This window comes from Xiphias gladius, chromosome 10 (assembly GCF_016859285.1).
Source record: "Xiphias gladius isolate SHS-SW01 ecotype Sanya breed wild chromosome 10, ASM1685928v1, whole genome shotgun sequence".
Lineage (NCBI taxonomy): Eukaryota > Metazoa > Chordata > Actinopteri > Istiophoriformes > Xiphiidae > Xiphias > Xiphias gladius.
The window spans coordinates 21879444-21900780 of record NC_053409.1 but is presented as its reverse complement, the minus strand read 5'-3'; the positions used below and the strand labels follow the sequence as shown (position 1 = coordinate 21900780).

The window sequence follows — 21337 nt, the reverse complement described above, 5'->3', positions numbered from 1 at the left end:
TACAAAAATCAAATATTAAAAGCATTGACTTTGGAAAACTGCAATAGCAAATTTAATTGGAGAATGCAGACAAGAAAATCGTTTGCATTAGTGTTTGCATCATTTTAACCGAAAAGTAAGAAACAAAGCATCAAATTTTTAAGAACAAAAATTACACATTTCAAATGCAGCAAAAAAGGGACATCAATTCTCTACAGGTCAAAGTACGTAAATGCATCATTCAGAGCTAAAAAGTGTTTCAACTAATGCATGAGTCAACTTTAAACATTGCACAGTAGGTTGATAAAATGATAAAGGAGCTTGTCTACTTTCCTAACAGTAGGCTAAAAGAGACAGCAGACATCAATTTGCCAGTTGCAAACGACAAAATATTTACAGTGGAACAGGCTGTACAAATGTCTACAAGCAAGTTTGCCATGATATTTTTACATCATGGCGAGGCCTCTTCTTGCCCCAAGCATACCCTCTTTCTTTTGCTTCCGGTCTTCCATGTGTTTTGCTCTCCTGTCCTCCCTAAAATAAGATACAGAAACATGCGTAAGAGACTGGTATTGTAAGAGTTAATCTATTATGGGAGACAAATCAATATCCGAAAATGGACGTTTTTAATTTTCTACATACCTTGTTTGGACTCTGTGCTGTTTATAGTTTTTCTGATGCGAGTTTGAGATCAGAGACTTGTTTCCTTCTTTTGTCGGGTTTTCTTTGGTATCTCCAAAGGGCTTCAGTTTACCTAAGAAATGAATTTTTAGAAAATATCAGGGGTTTGTCTGTCTGATACTACAATATATTTCAGTTAAACGGAAACTGAAAACCATTTGTACCTTTATGAGGCTTGTAGGTGAGGGGACGAGACAGACTCGCCTTCAGATCAAAGCTCGGCTTCGTTTGTGTTCCAGGGGTTGTTGAAGTGCTTGTGTTACCGGTGAAAATGAATGGCCCTTTGGGATTCAGGAAAAAATTATTTAATTACGTAATTAAATTGAATCTATACAGTCTACACATGTCTAAATTCAGATATCACTCCAAGGATTTAAGGTTAAAGTACCTGGAGTTTTTGTGGCAGAGAAAGTTGAAGTCTTGACATTTTTGGCCTTTCCGACATCAGAGGCCTGTTTTTGTGGGGTGCTCGAGGTCACACAGGGTGACATACGTGCTGGCGTCTTCACCAACGACCTCTTATGCTCATTGTCAGGAGTGGCTTCCAAGAACCTGTACACAAACACATTTGGCTGTTGTAGTGTCGCATTACGTTTGACGGAATTTTTTACTTGTAAGGGACAAAAGCAAATATTTCTCAATTAACTAGAGTGGCTGAGGTCCAAAGCTTTACCAGATTGTCAGTACCGCTTTACCAACTCACTAGGCTAAACAAAAATGGCTGTATATATCTCAAAAGTTACAACAATAACAGTATTTGGCTACAGAAATGATTTCTCTCCTAGCAAAAGCCTGAGAAAGAAAGGGTAACTCACCAAACATTGATCCTGCGAGTGGAAAGGACAGACGGTCTGAATGGACCATCTTCCTTCCCAGCAGGTTTCTTTGGAGGAGCTTTACTAGCCGAGAGCAAAGTGTGTCTGCGTTTGTCGGCAACTGGTCTTTTATTCACTGGAACAGGACTGAACATGGAAGCACGACTATGACTTGCCCTCTGTAGAATAGATACATACTTATCAACTTCAGTGCACTCTGGAAGTAGTCAACTGTAGTGTCTGTACCATTATGGATGTTAAATAGGTGATGATACTTGCCGCTTGGGTTTTGCCATCCACTTGCTGCAGTTTAGTTTTTTCTGAAAGCTTCTAAAAAAGAAAATGGATGGAATATTAAAAACAAACAAACAAATAAAAGTTAATTTACAATTTACATATATACAGTTTTCTGAACAAAGTCAGTCAAGACTGTTTAAAGCTTCTGAGTACCTTCAGCTCTTTAACCGAATTTCTGTAGGTCTCCATCTGCCTGGTCTTCCGCTGTACATATGAGTCAATGGACTCCATCTTGTTAAAATGGGCCTCATGGAGTTTTTTGAAGTCTGAAAAAGAGACATAATTTAAAAAAATATTTAAGTAGCTTGTGATAGATTGTGGAGGAAAACGGCATCCTTACTGGATTCTTTTTGTGTGTGTATGTGTGAGAAAGAACAAAGAACTTACTAGGAGTAACAGGCTTCAACAACTGCTTGTTCTTCTGCTGGAGGCCTTGGTAACGAGGGATTTTACCAGCTTTGGCCACTTTTGTTGCCTTTTCTGGACACATATTTAAAATGTATGTAAAATAAAGGGAAAAAAATTTATCATAATTTTAGGTTAAAAAGAATCTCTGAAGGAGACATTACATCTAGGGCCGGAAGGAAAAGGCTATTCAGCATTAGAAATAAACATATAAAACAGTAACAAGTTTGCATGCTCTTTCACCAACAATGATACTAACCTCCATCACCGTGCACGGGTGCTTCACCCGTCATGTCAGCCCGCTGCTGCTCGCTGCTAGTGGCCCGGGGCTCCTCAGGAAGCTCTGTCTCCGTTTTGTAAGAGTCTTTCACAGAAGACACTTTTCTCTTCTTTGCACCCCGAGCACCACAGGCTGCATTGGATGCAGCCACTTTGGCATCAACCTGAAAGGAACAACCGTCGTTTAAGTCTTCAGTCCTCCTGAATATAAGGAATTGATGCTGCAGCACAATAACCCTGTGAATAGGGATCCTAGCACCAACTTTGCATATTTGTACCAAAGAGGAGTGGGGGTGCACATGCACAAAAACATGCACTAGGATGCGACCTGGATTATTTTTTCGTATTAAAAAGGTGCATGTTACACACTATTTAGTTGTAGTTCTGTCACTATGATATGATGTGCAATACCTGTGCAACACTTGCAGGTAACTTAGCACCACCCTCGGTCTCTGGCGCAGCATCAGAGATCTTTCTCTTGGTACCGTTTCCTTTGCCTCGACGTGTGTTCACAAACACGGCGGTGCTGGAAGCTTCTTCCTTGCAAGTCTCCTCTTTCCTCGCCTGAGCACTCTCTTGTCCTGCATTTTCGTCTTCTTGGACAGCAGCTGCATCCTTGTCTTGTCCCTGAGAAACAAACAAGATATTCACTTGAAAAAAAAGCCACTGCTTAAGACTGTTCTTGCAACAAGATAGAATCATTGGCCAGGAGTAAGTTACCTGCTCTTCCTCCTCCTTGTTCTTTTCTTGTTGGTAATGCTGCTTGATAGTTTTCAGGAGTTTATCAGCCTGTTTTCGAACAAACAAGGGGGGGAAAAAATAATCAGTTTAATTGAGTATATTCTTACCAATTACATACAACTACGATCATTAGCTTACAGTTACCGTTAACGTTACTCAAGCCTGACAAGCTACCGTTCAAAATAACATCCAACTACTGCTAGGTCCGTTGAAAAAGTGCAATTCCGTTACCTTCCCGGTTACTTTAATCCCGAGCTCCTTGGCGAGGCTTCGCAGCTCTGCATATTTCATGGAGTCCAAATCCATGTCGATGTGTTAGTATATCCCGTTCTGTGAGAAGAAAACCAGCATAGGCTCGTTTCGTTTCTGCCGCACCGCGAGCCGTGGAGGCGCCCGACGGTTAAAACTACCCCCGATTCAAAACACAGCGGCTGCGGCCGTCTGATTGGCTCCTGGATGAGACCGGATGTGTCACGCAGCCAACCAGAGTGAAGGGGCCCTTTGTCGGTGTTCTCCCATTGTTACTCAACGTTTTCGCTTGAATTTCGACGATGAATTAAGAAATCGTTATTTCCCGCATGATATTATTCAACATTCACTTGTTGATGAAAGTGTTTACAGCGAACGTTCTTCGGCAGTATACCGGCATTTCTCACGTCACTCCAGATGGTGGCAGTGTTACGCCGAGCAAACGCCAACGCGAAGAGGTAAAACTGAAGGACGCGACGTCCTGCCTCTGCGACGCGCGGAGTTCAAATTCACAGGCGGGACAACCGGCTGGCTGGACTGCGTGAAACTTCACCAACATGGAATATGACGATAGCCTCTTAATGCAACGGATCGACGATGGAAAACTGGCCGCGGAGGCGGTACACGGGCAGCAGATGACTTTCCATTGCGCGCAATGCAACACTGTCCTGGCGGACTCCCTCGGCGTCTGTGGGGAGATCGAACGTATGGACTCCATCGTGTGTCTGAGTAAGTTCAACTCATCTCTCACCGATTATTGTCGAGTCAGAAAATAGTACAACAGTTGTTTGCGTGTTTTACTTATTAAGAACTCCGCTAATGTTGGTAAATGTACCTGTGTTGTGTCTCCTGAGTTTAGCATAGTGATAGTTGGGTTTATGGTGGCCCTGAGATCCAAAACACAATACTTCGCGAAATACATTAATTTTTTTTTTTTTTTTTTAGAAATTAAGAAAATAGAGAAAAGTGGCATTTCACAGAACAGAATGTTAAATAATTTAACAGATGCAGACAAAATCAAGGTCCACCTATAAGCTTTTTCTGGACCTCTTCACCACATCTCACGGTCTTCCCTCAGTGATGGAGTTTAGTTAGTTAGTTAGGTAGTTAGTTGTCATGACCTAGTTTTCTAACACCTAAGTGGTCTCTAAGAAAATTGAGCAAACTGTCTGCTGTCCAAGACCTTATGAGGCAGTTGACAGCAATGCAAAAAAAAAATACTTCGCCCATGTGTGTGTGTATATGTATGAGTGTGTATGTGTGTATATGTGTGTGTGTATGTGTATATGTATATATGCATGTGTATGTCTGTGTATATATAAACAAATAAAATAGTTGTGAATAGTGCTATCATTTGGTAATGTTTTATGATATTGTTTTACTTTATGTGAATTGTAATTGGGTTCTGCTGATTTGTTTTTGCTGGATTTTATTTAAACGGTGCTGATTTGTTAATTTTATTTTCACACTGACATTTTAAAAAGGTGCTATATAATTAAAGTTTGTTGTGGATATTATTATAATTAAATGTTATTTTGAATTAACGTGGGCTAATTTACTTCCTAGCATGTTCTTTAATTTGTGTTTTGCAGGGCTACTGTTCACTTATTAATCACAAAATATATGAAATCTGCTAGATTTTGCACGCTAGTTTTACAATAATGTATCACAATATATGCATGGATGAGGAAAGCCTGCTGCATGACAAAATATTTAAAAATACAAATTGGTGATACATTTAATAAAACAGAGGTATTTGATGGCATCAGTGGTAGTGTATCCATAACAGTGTGATATGAGAATATATCATTCTGTATTGTTATTATTGCTACGTATATTATTTGTCCCAGCCCTACAGTACTTGATATGCACACATGCTGACATTGCTGCTTTGTCTCTCTTCAGGAGTAACCAGTGATGTGGTCATCAGTGATGCGATGGAGTCAGGACATAAAGGCGAAATGGGTAATTGGTGAGTGCATGCAGCAGTGGAGTTTTTGGTTTTTGACAATTTCGCAAAACGTTTTTATGAGCAAGCCGCTATCCTTTCGCCGTCACCCAATTGTTATTGACTGTCATTAGGGGACGTGTTCCCGGTCGGTTTGTTGCACGCTCATGGCTGAAAGGTTTCTGTCAGTGACCTATTTGTTGTCACTGCTCCTGCTTCTACAGCATCTACAGTTCTCTAAAATGTCGTGGCTGCCGCTGCGCCGTGGGCAAAGTTATTCACTCAGCTCCGTCATGTTTGGCCACGATTCGCTCCCTCTTTCTCCTCTACAAAGCAAACATCAGTTGGTAAGCCCTGCCGCTTCTGCTGAGCACACAGGCATATTGACTTTTTGTGTACAGGTTTACTGCTGTCTGGAGAGGCTAAAATATACAAGTGCCTTGTGAGTGTTTTCTATTGCATGAATTGAATTTTTTTTTAAAGCTGAGCTTAGAGATGAAACACAATCGATAAGTTTTTTTTGTTTGTTTTTTTTTTTAAATGTGACTGATTTCCTTTCATTCATTCTTCGGATAGTGATAATATGAAGTCATTGTAGGGTGCATTGAGTGATCTATCGAAACTCCCTTTTCTTATTTTTCTGTGCAGTTACATCCTCAACAGCAGCTCAATGGTGAAGGCATCCAAACTCACATTTGATCTGAAGCCCCTCAGAGAAAACATGAATGAGGTGAGACAACAAAAGCTAATACTGTGTTTATTCTGACGATCATGATTAACACCTGCATGTACAATTGCAACAGTTCATTCTTTTTTCTTATTTTCACATCATAATCTGAGTACTATCTGTACTTTAGTGACACATGATAAGCACTTACGTTTTCTATAAGTTAATTTACTTGACATGACCTGGCCATTTTCGAACGACTAATTAAACAATTGTAGATAATAAACAGATAATTAAGTGCGACCTTCTGGCCTGTGGGTGGCGCCAGAGATCTTGGGTTAAAACCCATCCGGTTCTGCATTCCAGCAAATCTAGTTGCCTTGATTTTGTAAAGTTTAACTGAACAAATGATGAGTTTGTTAAAAAAAACAAACAAAAACAAAACCAATTGCTTTCTACCAAGAAAACCAAATCTGTTCTTTCCTTTTGTGGGCAGATGAGACAGCACTTTGAAGAGCAGTTGGATCTGATGTCACGCATTAAGAGCAGACTGGCCGACAGGAGTGTTACCTGTGTATTGGATAAGTAGTATGCAAGAGCACGCTAGACTGTACCTTGTCCTGGGATTAGGGACCATGTGCTCTTTAATCTGCTACCTCCTGTAGGTTAGTTTGTGTTGTATGTTATTTCTTTTTCTGTGTTTTTGTGTCTTAATGTTTTCATTAAATGTTTTTTTTTGGTGATGCAGGCATTGATGTCTCTGTATATGTCCCTGCAGCTGGAACACTAATCTCTTATTTATGTTTTTTTTTTTTTTTTTAAAGATTCCGGCTTGTATTTAAATTGAAGTACATGCTTATAGTGGACAATTCCACACGAGCGATTTATGTCAAAATGGGTCTACAGTTAATATGAAATATGGACAGTAGTAATACAACCAGAGATTTCTGATTCCAGATACTGTCAAATATTTTAAGACCTCCATCAATCCTTTTTCAACTTTGCCAAATCTGTGAAGGAATGCTGGTAATGTTTTGCCCATTTGGTCCAGTACGTCCATCTGGAAATATCTTGACAGATTTTGAACAGACTGACGTAACATTAAGTACATTTAGACATTAATGGTCCCCAGACTCACGAGATCCCCGTGACTTAATCTAGCGCCACCAACAGGTTTAAACTCACATTTTCCAACACCTCAGTTCATGGATGCCTCCAAAACTGTTAAGTTAACGTGTGTAGGCCTCAGCTGTACTTTGGACACATGGTAGTGTTTTTATAATTTCGCATAAAGACATCTTCGCTAACTCTCAGAAAGAAAGTGCATGATTGTATTTCCCAAATTGTTGGAAGTGTTCCTGTGAGATTTCGATTCAGTTACGCTGATATTCTGTCCCCACCTTCAGAACAAATTACATTATTTTGTGCCCCACCAGTGGTAAGGATGTAGGAATAATGTATATGCTCTGCTTTTACTCAATATTTTGTTTTCTAGCATGTAACAATAGACTTTTGCTCTTGTTTCAAAAATGATAATGTACATTGTGTTATTCTCTTTGTAACTCCACTAAACAAACACCCAGCCATCCAATTGGCACCATGCTGCATTTTATTGCTGAATTTCTGATACAGATCCATATATATATATTTTTTTTTAGTAAATACAAAACCAGACAAGAGGCTCACACATAATAAGCATGCCCACTTCCTCTGTCTAGAGTGCATAGTTTCTACACAACCCACCTCAGTGGAAAAGTTGATCAACAAAGTAATGTCATTAATCTTCTTACCTAGGCTTGTGTGCATGTTTTTTTTTTTTTCCTTTTGTGTTTTTTGTTCGTTTTGTTGTTGTTTTTTTCTTCATGGGAACAAAGGTTGATCAGTGTTTTTTCAGCTGCACTGTGGCAGTACTGCCATGGTCTTGTTTGACACAACAGAGAGTGAGAGCAGGAACACTTAAAACTACTCTCCGTTACATCTTTTTTGGTGCTGTTTAGTCTGTAAAAACCACAACTGATGATCAAAACTACTTCAACATGCTTGCTGTAGTGTCAGAGGACCGTCCCCAAGTTGTCACAGAACATCTCATATGAACATTTCAATATCCTAATTATACTCATTCACATTACAAAGTTGGATTATTGCATGCAATACAAATCATTCATTATTTTACTAAGTCATGCATATTTTTTTAAACCCATATATTCATGTTGCTAGATGCCTACTTGCTTATAAATTGTGATTATAAATCCCCACAAAGAGCATTACAGGGTTTTTAGAACACGGTATTCAAGACAGGATGGTGATGATGATGGTGCAAGTCAGTACATAGAGAGAAAGTGCTTTTCAAACAAGTGTCAAGTTCGTTCAGTAAGTACTTTGCAGCCACAGAGTTACTGAAAGTCTACATTTCTAAAGGAAGGGGTGGGTTCTGAGGATGTAAAATGCTACGAGAATTGAATTTCAAAGCATCTCCCATGTACTGATTGGATACAAGGCAGGGAAAATACTCTCTGAAAAATAGAAGCATTTAGTTAAATTTGTCAATGTAATACCATCATGCTACAGCAGTCCTCACACACACACACACACACACACACACACACACACCTTGTTCTGCAGGAAGTATCCTAAACCTTCATAAGTAACACTGTATCCTAAAGCCAAATATTATACGACTCCCCAGAAAAGTGACCAATGGATAGCTAGCTACTATAAGCGTAAAAGGGGGGGGCGGGATCCTTTCCACGTGACGTCACAGAATCCTTTTAACACTTACACCCTGGCACTAAACTCATGCATTATTGTAGATTATTGCTTCTAAAACTCTAATCAAATACAATTTTATGGATTAAAATATAACGCTCTGAATCCCAAAACTATTATGAGGTATTATGTACAATGCAATGTCATGGTGGGATCTTAATTCTAGGACTCATACACCACGTCGGATCCCTACCAATTAGATCCGAATCCAGGATTAAAGTACTACTGTTTATATAACATCTCTCTGAAGGTTTCTATCATTGTCACGTCTGAGACTTGTTTCTTGGGAGCTTTTTTGCTGTCACTTAATAACTACCAAATTCTTTTGATGCTTGAGAGTGCACGAGTACCTTTTGGACATTTCTTAAGCTTTTTTTTTTTTTTTTTTCTTTCAAAAAAAGACAAGAGTCCTAAGAATATGCAGCAGGTCTGAAAGAAAGCACTAACTTATGCTGAGCATATACGCCTTTGTAAAAGGACTTGAATCAATACTTATAACTGCATATCCTGATTGGTTCGTATTTCATTTGTATTTTCATTACACAACCTAGATGCGGAATAAAGAGGAGATCTTGCACTAAGATTTTAGGGCAAAGCTGTATCTAGACGCGGTGTATTTAAAAGGTCGAGTACGTCAGCCTACTACCCTTTAATTTTACTGAAAATGGTTTCCACAGTTTTGAGCTCCGGCTAGAAATCGATTTCACTATTCTTTATGAAGCAAGCATCACTACTGGTCATGCATGGCTACTATAATGTTGGTACCACAGTCCCGCTAAATAAGCTAATGCACGAGTCTATACATATCTTAATGGAAGACATTGGTGATTTTGTTGCTTTCAAACAACTTGTCACTTGTTTATACAATATACAGTTTGGTCAACAACATGACAGTTAAGATCAAATATTGCACGAATCCCGGTAGATGTCTTTTTTTTTTTTTTTTTGGTTTAAAATCATATAAACGTTATCTAAGAAAACTGAAAAATGAGATCAGGGTTTCCTTCAGATAAGGACAAATACAAGGACAATTAAAGCTGATATTTCAGCACTGGTGTCTCTAAACTTATTGGACACATCGAAACAGCAGGTCAGAGACAAAAAAAATGATGTTTTTACTAAATTTTTGGATTATTTTGTCTCATGTTTCATTGAACAAAATCAATCAAACGGTCAATTCTGTCTCTACTGGCAGCATGTAAAAAAGGTCTGTTTATACATCTCATATGGTTATAGAACATGGACAAATGAAAGCTAATGTTAAGGGGGGGAAAACAACAATAATGGGAACATGTTAAAGTATGAAATGGATCAAATTAGACTATACGCAGGGGAAAGGGGGGAAGACAGACCAAATGAAGAGTATTTTAAGGGAGGAAAACTGGACTAGACTTTTGTAATAAAAGACGAACTTTAAATACCTTAAGTTGCCAAATGTTTGGGATCTCAAACATTAAGTCACAAGGGAAACATTAGCTATTCTGTCTCTACCTGCAATTTGTGAATAAACCTGCAGACTTGACAAAGGAGAGCACTACAAATCCGAAATGCAAAAATGAGAGCATGGATTAAAAATTCCATATCGTGACCTTCCTTTACAACAAATGCATAGGAGACCACAGTTTGAGTGAGTCAGTGTTTCTGTCAAAACGGCTGAACTGAAAGTGAAATGTGCATCGTGTGCTTGTGGGCTGACATCCCCACCTATTGAGCCTCTAAAACTAAAACCAAAATTCCTCCCGGAACAATATATAAAACTGCTGTGGCGCTGGACAACCGTTAAGCTACTTGTACTGATCACACTCCCTTTCTGGACTTGTTATGGCAATGAGGTAGTGCAAAAAAAAAAAAAAAAAAATTAAACACCCTTTGCATCTAATTTAATCACAGGCCTTGATCTTTGCTACAGTATCTTGTGTCTTTACTTGCCTCCCTAGAAAACAGGAGCAGTTAATTTGTTCATTATCAAACAGCTTTGATCCTATCCCAAAGAAAGTGGGGATTTTTTTTGTACTTACGCAAGAAAAATCAGTTACTACGTTTACATGCAGCCAGAAAAGAATCTAACCCAAACCTGACTGAAAATGCCCAAATCATGGAGACTTTCAGACAAATAGAGCGAGTGCAGAAACCCCGTGGCTTTTCAGCCAGCGTTAGGCTACATCTAGACATAGTCGGTGTGCGCGCGTGATGGAAGTCAGACTGGCCCAAAATCTTGGAAGATGTCCTCATTGATGGTCATGTGGCAGAAATGGGGCCAGGACAAGAGGGGATGCTGTGGAGGCAAGAGGGCCAATGTCCCAGCGACAGCAGGAAGGAGGACACCCGTGTCCCAAAACCCCAAAAGAGGTCATCTTCTCGATGACTCTTAGTTCTTTACCGCAGGTCTGGGTGGTGGTGGTGGTGGTGGGGGCGATCCGTCAATGGCGCCGGGGCTGATCTGAAGGGAGATGTTCCTCCAGTTTGGGCTTCAGCTGGTTTCCCGACTGCATTGACTGGAAAACCCACCCCTAGGATAAAAATGCACACGTTACTTCCATATTATTTCAATGTTCTGTTTGCAGATTGTAAATATGAAAATTCCAGGCGGGGATGATGAAAACTGAGCAGCTGAGACACGGGACCACGGTATGTTGAGGATGTCAACCAGGCATCTTCCTATAATTTTTCCAACTAACTGATTAAACTTTGGTCTTTAAAATGTCTGAAAATAGTGAAAAACGCCTGTTGAGATTTCCTAAAGCCCAAAGTGACGTCTTCAAATGTCCCTTTTCGACCGATAAAACGGAGAAAAAAGCCCCATAGTTACTGGAGAGCTGAAGCTGGGGAAGGTTTGGGGTATTTGCTTGAAAAATGACTTCAAAGCCGTTATCCGAATTGTTGTCAATTATTTTTCTATTCACCAACTGATTGATTGATTAATTGAATAACTGTTTCATCTCTACTATAAACGAACCCTGGACCTGCTCCACAGACGCTGATTAAAGCAAATAACTCCTCAGACAATTTGACAGAGCTCACTGTGATTTAACTGGAATATGGGGACATTCATATACACAAGATGTGACCTAATGACATAATAAATTCAGGTCTTTGATGCCTTGCTTCCGGCTTAGAGAGAGAGTTGCCTTGTTTTAGGGAAACTGACTTTTACTACCCAAAAATGACTGAATTAACACAATCCACATTCAATTTCTGGACGTATTCACCCTTTAAACTACCTTGCCAATTTCCAAAATAAGAAAAACGTGCAGGGGAATCTATAAGTTAAAGCTGGCAAGTAAAGAAACACTGACCTTGGTGTGAGTTGATCCGAAATGATGCAGGGACATTTCGGCTGTGGTTTGAGCTGCAGCTGCACACAATGGTAAACAAAAGCCGGGGGGGGGGGGAGTCTTCTTCTACGGTGACACATTTAGGTCTCCCAAACTGGACGTGTACCGGATTTATTCTGTAAAGAGGGACCGCGCCGCGCTGGGGACACATTTAGAAAAGAACAAACCGAATACCTCCGGGACCCCCTCTCTCACCCCCTACACGCCGGAGAGGAGAGGAGAGGAGAGAAGAGAAGAAGGTCCCCTCGTCCCCCTCGTCCCCTTCGCCACACACCCTCCGCTCTACGCCATTTTCGCTCTGCTACTATGAGCCAACGGAAGAGTAGGATTGTGCCGGTGACCTGTCAATCAAAGTTGGAGCCCGCCCCGGATGTGTTTTTTTTTTTTTTTTCTGTTCTCCAAGCGGACGTCGATCAAACTAATTAACCGCCAAGGGAACACAAGCATGACCAGAGTCAATAGAAATCCCTGAAATAATCGATCTAATTTAAGCAAAGGGGTTAAAATCTAAGTAAAAATATATAAGAACTAATACCAACACCCACTTAATTATCAAAAAAGTAAATCGCGATTTTTACGAACGTTAGCTAAAGAGGTATTACTCAATTATACGTTATGCTCGGTGGTCCAGCTAACTGCTCCAAATCAGTGCCAAAGCAACCTGTCGATTAATCGAGTATTTGATCAATAGGAAATTAAGTATACATTTTTCAATGAAATTCATCTTTTAAAAAAAAAAAAATCATTCTTAAAGCAAACGTGTCAACTTTCTGCTGCTTCCCGCTTCAAATTTGAGGATTTGCTGCTTCCGCGTAAATTTCTATCATGTTGGACTGTTTGTCTGACACCTTTCAAATGTTTACTGACTAAAGCCATTAATCAATTATTTATTATGTACAAAAAAAATCAATATCAATAACTTAGTTGCAGCCCTAATCTAATTCAATCACATTTCATTAATTTGTTTTTTCACGTGAAGTCTAATTTTTCGAAGTCAACTAGTGAGCAGCAGCAGAACTGGGCTAACGTGGATTCCATCTTTTCGTGAGATTTGTTGAACATAAGAAAAAGTCAAATTACACCAGCCTCACCGTTTAAAGACCTGTACGTTTTGCTACGGATGAATTAAATTGTTTAACACTGCAGTTACTGTGGGTAGAGTATTGAAAAACAAGTTATTTCATATTTCATTTGTATTTTCTCCTACGTCTTCCTTGTCATTCAGTATTTCTAATTAGTCAGTTTGCACTGTAGTAGTCTTCTTACAGAGTATTAAGTACATCATCTTCCTCAGAAGTGTAGTGTAGCTAAAGGTATTACTATTAATAGGTCTACTTAAGTACCATAGTGCTAGGTAATGGGTAAGTATTGAAATTGGTTTAATTTTGTTATGTATTGTTTCTTTATTTTGCAAGTTGGATTTCTCATATCCATGCTAAAAGTAACAGATTTAAGTCTCAACCTTTGACTTGCCCCTGACATGTTAAGAGTTCATACAATCAACTGGAATAAACCCAGATACAAAGGTAAAAAGTAAAAAAAAAACAAAAAAAAAACCAAAAACAAACTACAACTTCCCAATAAATGACACAAAGAAAGGATAGCACTTATTTTATTCGAATCAAATTCATGAATCACTTTGATAATACCTAGACCAACATCACATAACATGTGAATCATATCTGATTGATAATCACATAATGATTGACAAGATGGTTGAGCTGTATTTCCTGCACTCAGCTGCTGGAGGGTGTTCTTGTAATGATTTAACAAACTTAAATTAACGATTAAAAGGGTCAGACATAAGCACTCCAATTCATCGTACACTAGCCTGCACAGAAAATACACATTAATGCATCGGATTCTCTTTTAATCATATGGATCTGCTCAGTGGCGAAATAAAATGCACGACAAATCATGAGCAGCGCATAAATTAACGAAGACTTTTTTTTCCTTAGCCACAGGGAGACTGATCATATAAACAGAGGCATAGCACGTGATCATGAGTTTAACTGTTCTGAGTCAACAAACTAACTGGTCCACCGCCCAGTTCCCACCACAGGGCCTGATGCTGTTAGTCACGGCTTTATTACGTCTCAATCAGGAAGAAAAGACTGTTGAAAGCAAGCCCCAGTGGCAGTTAAATCCTTGTAACATTTTGCAAATATACTATCTTTACCTGTCAAATCCGGTGCAAGTGGAGACTTACATACTAGCCAAAGACATAGCGGCATTTTGTGTGAAACTTTCATTCTTGCCGCCACAATTTTAGCTTTAAATTAATAGGCAGTTCATTATATACAACATAACAAACAAAGAGATTCAGCAGTGCCTCCAACAGGCCCCGGGTGGTTACTGGCTTTGAAGGAAGGTCAAACTTGCTTTGGTTTTAGTCCAACAATTGAGACAGGTATTTAAAATCTATTGGAAGTAGCTAGGTTAACTCATGTGAAAAACAAAACACACAAACATGGCCATCGGTTCCTGTTTACTGTTGAGATAATAACTTACAAAGGAGAACCAAAGCCATTGCACTTCAGTGAGTAAAACACAAAAATCTGTGGAGCAGGTGCTGCTTTGCTTCAAGGGACAAACTTAGAGCTGGCTGGTCTAACTTGCTCTGCCACAAGTAAAAAAAAAAAAAAGGAGTCATAAGATCATGTTAGCATTAAAAACACTATTTGTTTTGAAGTGGCATCACACATCTTACAAGTTTCACTTTGAACAATTGCATATTTGTATGGACAAAGATGCAGCTTGTGATAAGTATCCATGGAACAGTATGAGTAAACGTACTCGTTGCAATAGCAAAAAGATTTACCATACTGTGCTATAAATCCTATTAATGTAAAAAGTGGAACAGTAGTGTTACTATCTCTCCATCTCTACAAGTTTTCTCATAAATAATGTTCCATTACTCGGAAAAAAATACATAGTGACATTGCATAAAACAACCCAAGGCACGCAACTTTTCCCTTTGTTTATAGAGCAGTGCAAAGGCAGAAACTCAAGATCTTTGACATTATCTACCTAATGCTTGGTCTGACAGTGTTTACTCATGGTGGGGGGGTCACAGCAGCCTGCAGAGAAGCAGGATGAGGTTGTGTCCTACATCAACTGACACGTTGAAGCTCCACTCAAACTTAGAAAAAATGAAACTCAGTGCAGGAACCGGATGCTCATTTTCTGCTCCACATCCACCTTCTCCAAGACCTGAGAAAAGGATCAAAAAAGATCAAGTTCAGCTACTAAAAATAACACTTTTATGTTGTGGTCCTGTAATGTTTAATAGGCACAGCGTTGCAATGTCACACACAAAAACAATGTATTTCTATTAACTCAAACACACAAAACATGAAATATGTCCCCCTGAAAAACCAGGGCTTGCATTAACTTAGAGGTATTCATCCTGTGTATCTTGCTTTTATAGTAAATAAACAAGGATACAGGTTCTCATTGAAAGCCATTCTGTACTTTGTAAAATATGTCCTGTGGGGAATATATTATTTTCCATTTCTGTGGACTTTCCAGGTGTCCACTAGGGCTTCTAATGCATAAAATGTACAGCATGTGCTCATGGTAGTGGTACATGGTCAGAGCTTTCATGAAGAGCGCACTTCACATAGCATTTTTTATGTAGTTACTAGTTTAGGTCAAAGACCGCAAAGTAAAGAATACAGTAGCATAAGTAAGTACACAAGATAGTTGTATATGTAAGATGACAGATGCCCTCTGACCACCAAACTTGCCTTGATGAATTCATTGAAGGAAATGGAGTTATCCCCGTTCGTGTCAGCCTCCTGGATGGTCCGGTCAGCAATGCTGCCAAGCTGTTCATCTGAAATGTTTACGCCAACCATCATCCTCAAGACCTGTAAAGAATGAACAAAAAGTCCTTTTATGGTTAAGGAATTCCAGTGAAAACATCTCATGGTAAAGATTAAATACTAATCATGATGGTTGCCCAAACAATATGGTGAACTGTTTTGAAAACAATGTTAATACTACAGGTATTTAAGACCTGCCCGAGATAATTTGTAGGTATTTCAGTTAAATGCCAAGCAAACCGCAGCCACACTTTACTGTAAGAATTACATGATGATAAATAACAGTGAACGCATATTTCCTGAAAAAAAAACAGGCAGACAAACACTACTTTGAGTTACATGTTTCGAGCCTTACGGGCTGGTGCATCACACGGAGAAGGCGACACAGAAGTGTTTTGCGCAAAACAAGGGATCTGTCTGAGTCATTTAACCCCGAGCTTATAGCAATTACAGGTCACACAATGTCACTGAAACCGAGAGGGCTTCCCGGAGGGACAACAAACAACACGGAGGGAGTGCAAAGGATGACAAAATACAGGATATTAGACTGTCTGGGAAAAATCAACCTGTAGTTAAGGAGCAATGTCACATCATAATCACCACAAGGGCAAAGTCCTCTCATTGACATCAAAATCCCTCTCTCTGTGGAGCACCTTAAAATAGATATTAAACAGTAGCATTTGTTCCCTTGTTAAGAAAAAAAATGAATAGCAAATATTTTCAGAGGTAATAATGGATTTCCATGAAGAAAAGAAAAGATGTCTTTAAAATGTAATTATTCACCATCTGGCCGATTGAGTTATCGTGTGAAGCAGCCGTTTCCACAAACCGTACTGTGACTCGGAGTCTTATTTACATGAAAAAAACCATCCACCCACCTGCAGCAGCTCATCCCGAGAAATTTTGTCATCTCTGTCAAGGTCATACAGGCGGAAAGCAACTGGAGAAATATAAAAATATGGAAGTCGTAAAAGACACAGTAAAGCGCATATTATGTAATCCTGGGAATTTTCATGATATTGGTCATAAACTCCACCCGGACACGCCTGTGTGACCGAGCTCCACACTCACAGAGCAGTTTGTTTGTCCTGCTGTTGAGTGGCTCGCTGGCAGTCGAGTTCTTGTTCTTCTCATTGTCCTCAATCGGTCTGAAGTGAGCCAAGGTCCGCATGAAGCCCCTGAAGTTTACCTGGTCCTCTCTAAAAATCACAGACAAAAAACAAACAAACAAAAACAAAAAAACCCATGAGATAAAGAATTTAATCCAACCTTTTGGATCTCAAACAAACACAAAATAAACTGACACTGATTCTTGTGTGTTGCCTTGCTCAGATTACCTTCATACTTGAAATAAACGTTGGCTGTGTGGGAAACACAATGAAAACTCAAACAAGTCGTAACCTAACACCATTTTACCAAGTCAAACACCCTCCACTTCTATTCTCAAGCTCTTCTAAAGCAAACAAGCCTAAACCAGAGCAACAGGAACCCATCCGAAACCATTAAAAGCCATGGCTAAAATTACGACGCCTACACATGTGACTTTTTGGGAATTTAATGATACATCTGCGAACATCTGGTTTTCAACTTCCAGACTGATAAAACAGCCAAACAACTGCCAAATATACATACAGAACCTGTGGTGCACAAAAACCCAAGTTGATTTTTTTTTTTTCTACGGAGAATTGGCAGAAAAGACCGAGCTTCTTAAGTCTGCGGTCAAGGAGCCACGACTAAAAAGCATGATGATCTGGTTCAGCTTTGTGGTGTCTGTGACTCAAACACAACCTGCGCAAAACAAAATCGCTCAAACACTGCAGACCAATAACCGGGACAACTCACCCCTCAGGAAAGAATGCATTGATTATTCGGTCTCCCAGAGGATTGATGGCCAACTCTGGGATCCTCTGGAAATCTTCTCGACTGCAGACATCAGGAGATATAATGGAAGTGAGAATGCAACATAACATATTTTAACGCAGGACATCAAAAGTTTAACCATTAAAAAAATTAAAAATGACAATTTACCACAGATCTTCGACTGTCATCTACTTTAAAAAGAACTGACACAGGCCATGTCTTCATTATAATCTAAAATCAGACTTGATTTGACTGCAAATATGAGAACAGGAAAAGGTGAAAAGAGGAAATAAGGATGTCAAATAAATCATTTTGATTTTTAAAATTATTTTTTGTCTGGGAAAATATATCACATGAATAAATCGTGAAATTTGAAAAAGTTTTTTAGTCCATCAGTGGGACTGGAAGTTAGCCTGCCTAGACATATGTTAAATTTGACTGTTGTACCTCTGATGGATAATAAGAAAGTCACCTTGGACATATATGACGCTGTACCTGACTGTGTGCTGTGACTGAAAGCAATGGAGCAAGAACAAGTGAAGCCAAGAAGCTGTTATGTGTAAACACAACGTCTCTCAAAAGAGTGAGTTCTGTGAAACCTACAAAACTGTATATAGATTATTTTATTTTATTTTATCCTTGGGAGGCTGGTCTGCAAATGAATCCTCTTTGCCGAATCAAAGGGCTGGGTAAAACTAAGTTTCAATCTAAAGTTTTAGCAGCTTTAATGATTACCAATTTCTTCACCTATTGCTTGTTCTGCCCAGACTGTGACAAGAGTTAACTAGAAGTTAATCAAGCACCAGAGAATTATCAACCTGAGGTCTCACTGAATACTGAGTTCAATAAGACTTCCTGTGAAACCCATTTGAAAATGAATGATATTTTGCAAAACTGTGGCTGACAGCCTTTATCAAACGACAACAGGTTGTCTTCAACCTTGAAGTGCATTCACAGAGTAAAATTTGTTTTAAAGTGCAACATAAAATGCCCAACTCCAAATTAGTAGAATCTATTTACAATCAAGGTCATCAAATCCATTGTAATATCTTTCATATTTGTCTTCAATGTAATAAGTTTACCACTACAAGCAGTCCCCAAAAAAGTGAGGCTTTTGCAAAATTCAATCACTTGTCATTTACCTAGCCAATCTGACCTGTATAACAGTAAATGGCTGGTCACCTGCCAAATTGCTGGGCAAAGGAACCTAACTTATCAGCCACATCTACTAGTTGGTGTTTAATGGGTTTATTCACACAATGGTGGTTATATTATTGCTTACCTGAGAGTGCCGTTTTCACCTTTATCCAGACTGGTGAAGCGACTGTACAGGCGAGTTATCTGACTGTGGGAGACTGTGGGTAAGATAACAAAGAGACATACGTTTTTACTACCAAATGACCAGAAGACAAGAGATATAGACTGCTTCCGGAAAAATAACTTTCCACCTAAATAGTCATCTTAAAAAGTCTTCCTCAGGGGTTGTATGTTTGAATTATTGCCCACAGTGGTGGAAGACGTACTCAGATCTTTTTAGTTAAGTAACACTACAAATATATTAATGTAAAAATACTCCATTCAAAAACAGTTCTTAAACTATCTAACTTAAAAAGGTCCTTGTGACTGATATATTATTATATATAACATCATTAGATTGTTGTTATTGATTCATCTGTGTTTAAGCAGTATTTTACTGTTGTAGCTGCTCGATGTTGAGCCAGTTTTAACTACTTTATATACACTTAGGTAGGGTAGTTCAGTGGTTCCCAACCATGAAGTCTAAAACAACAGTCCTGCAGTACATCCAGCCATAATTGAAGGTTATAATGTTCAGTTTTTATCCAAACTGTTTTAGAGAGGTGTTGGTTCAACTTTATGGTCATTTCGGGAGGCTGCATTTTGTGGTGCTGCTGAATGGTACTGCGTTAAATGGACAGGTTTTTCTGTTCTTTTGTCCAACCCATTTATATCACTGAGCATTGGCTAAATTACAGGAAAAACCTCTCTGTATAATCAGGAACACAAATTACATCCTTCAAATTACTTCCGTGGAGGTGGGATTTACTGCAGGACTGTTGTATTAGACTGCATTCATTTTATTAGGCTAAATAAACTGCAGACAGATACGTGCATATCGGTCATATAAATGTATAACAGTAAAGAGTACAAAATTTCCCTCTAAAAGGTAGCGGAGTACAAAGTAGCAGAAAATGGAAATAATCAAATAAAGTACAAATACCCCAAAATTGTACTTAAGTGTGGCAATTGAGTAAATGTATTCTGTTATTTTCCTACACTACTTGTCCAGTTACGGAGCTGAGAGAAAAGGCTCAGCAGCAATGTAAGTCACACAATCACCGCCACTGGCGCAACTTCCTATTGGTAAGTGATTTTGGGGTTTAACATAGGAAAAGAGAGGCTTTCAGTAACAGGCTAACTGAATTGAATGGCGTTAATGCTTAAGTACGGTGGCTGATAGTTTAGAGTCTTCATCTGCATCACGGGAATTAGTCTGAGCTCAACTTACAGCCGGTCTCCTTCTTAATTTCTTCAATTTCCTCTTCTCTGAGTAACGATGACGCTCTGGATCCCATGATGAAACGTTAACGGGGGTTTAAAACCGAGCAAAGTAACTATCCCCTTTTGCGCAACCAGACCAACTGTGAAAGAATCTCGACCCGGACCGACGTTAAAGTTAGCAAGCAGGCTAACTTAGCGAGCTGAAAACCTGCTTCCTGCCCTTTGGTCGTTCCGATATGAAAAAAGCAGCCGGGAACTAACGCAGCCGTTTTCTGTCCTCCTGTCGATGTAACTCTGCGGGTATTCTCTGTGCTAGTATTCCCTTTCTCTCCTCTGTCGTGTTTTCATATTACAACGACGGGGTTTCGGTCAGGTTGTCTTCCTGCTTTGTGAAACTGGTGGGCAGGTACTGAACAAGGCCGACCCCCTACCAGGGCCGCCCCCCGCGCAATTGGGTAGCAGAGTTTCCTGCCTGCTCAAAATTCAAAGATAATGTCTTGCACGCAAGTATTTTTCTACTCAAAATACAATTTTAGTGACTCTGTTAAACAAATAAACGTACTACTTATAATTCAAAATAAAGCTAGCGGACATCTATTATAAAGCTCATGGATTCCCTCCAGTCATGCCAAAGAATAGCTAGCTGCGACGGGGACCATCCTGCTACGGAAACCATCTCAACCGTAGCAGTGGGTGAGACGCTGAAAGTATTAAAATTTCCATAGAGGCCAAAAACGGACAAAATGTTGTATTGGGTCATTAGACGAGTCAGAAAATACAACTTAATACACTGATAAATAATATTGCTAGATAACTGTTTTATTGTTAGGTTTTTAAAAATACATATACGGTTCCTTTAACCTCCAATTATCTGTTTGAAAATTTTCATATTTTTTCCCTTACCATTAATCAGTTAAATAATAATAATAATAATAAATTAATTTCTACTTTAACAATTAATCGTCACA

The 21337-nt window shown here is 39.1% G+C and overlaps 3 protein-coding genes and 1 long non-coding RNA gene across 4 annotated transcripts; 1 reads left to right on the top strand and 3 right to left on the bottom strand.

Moving 5' to 3' along the window:
- Positions 1–24: 24 nt before the first annotated feature.
- Positions 25–3659, bottom strand: nusap1 (nucleolar and spindle associated protein 1). The gene is made up of 12 exons (XM_040137845.1): positions 3429–3659; positions 3177–3245; positions 2868–3083; positions 2437–2620; positions 2160–2252; positions 1926–2038; positions 1755–1805; positions 1476–1654; positions 1049–1212; positions 825–941; positions 622–733; positions 25–513 (listed from the first exon to the last, which is right to left on the bottom strand). Exons 1-12 carry the CDS (start codon positions 3501–3503, stop codon positions 426–428), a joined length of 1461 nt encoding a protein of 486 aa, XP_039993779.1. The 5' UTR covers positions 3504–3659; the 3' UTR covers positions 25–425.
- oip5 (opa interacting protein 5) lies at positions 3049–6813 on the top strand. Its single transcript, XM_040137851.1, has 6 exons — positions 3049–3167; positions 3836–4175; positions 5352–5418; positions 5619–5741; positions 6043–6124; positions 6558–6813. The coding sequence occupies exons 2-6, from the start codon at positions 4004–4006 to the stop codon at positions 6648–6650; spliced, it is 537 nt and encodes a 178-aa protein (XP_039993785.1). The 5' UTR covers positions 3049–3167; positions 3836–4003; the 3' UTR covers positions 6651–6813.
- A 1099-nt stretch (positions 6814–7912) lies between these two features.
- LOC120795726 lies at positions 7913–12463 on the bottom strand. Its single transcript, XR_005708272.1, has 2 exons — positions 12124–12463; positions 7913–11337 (listed from the first exon to the last, which is right to left on the bottom strand). It is a non-coding gene; the product is annotated as an uncharacterized LOC120795726 (long non-coding RNA).
- A 1293-nt stretch (positions 12464–13756) lies between these two features.
- On the bottom strand, positions 13757–20813 carry chp1 (calcineurin-like EF-hand protein 1). The gene is made up of 7 exons (XM_040138178.1): positions 20377–20813; positions 19132–19204; positions 17832–17912; positions 17061–17188; positions 16868–16929; positions 15912–16034; positions 13757–15375 (listed from the first exon to the last, which is right to left on the bottom strand). The coding sequence occupies exons 1-7, from the start codon at positions 20441–20443 to the stop codon at positions 15322–15324; spliced, it is 588 nt and encodes a 195-aa protein (XP_039994112.1). The 5' UTR covers positions 20444–20813; the 3' UTR covers positions 13757–15321.
- Between the last annotated feature and the right edge of the window lie 524 nt (positions 20814–21337).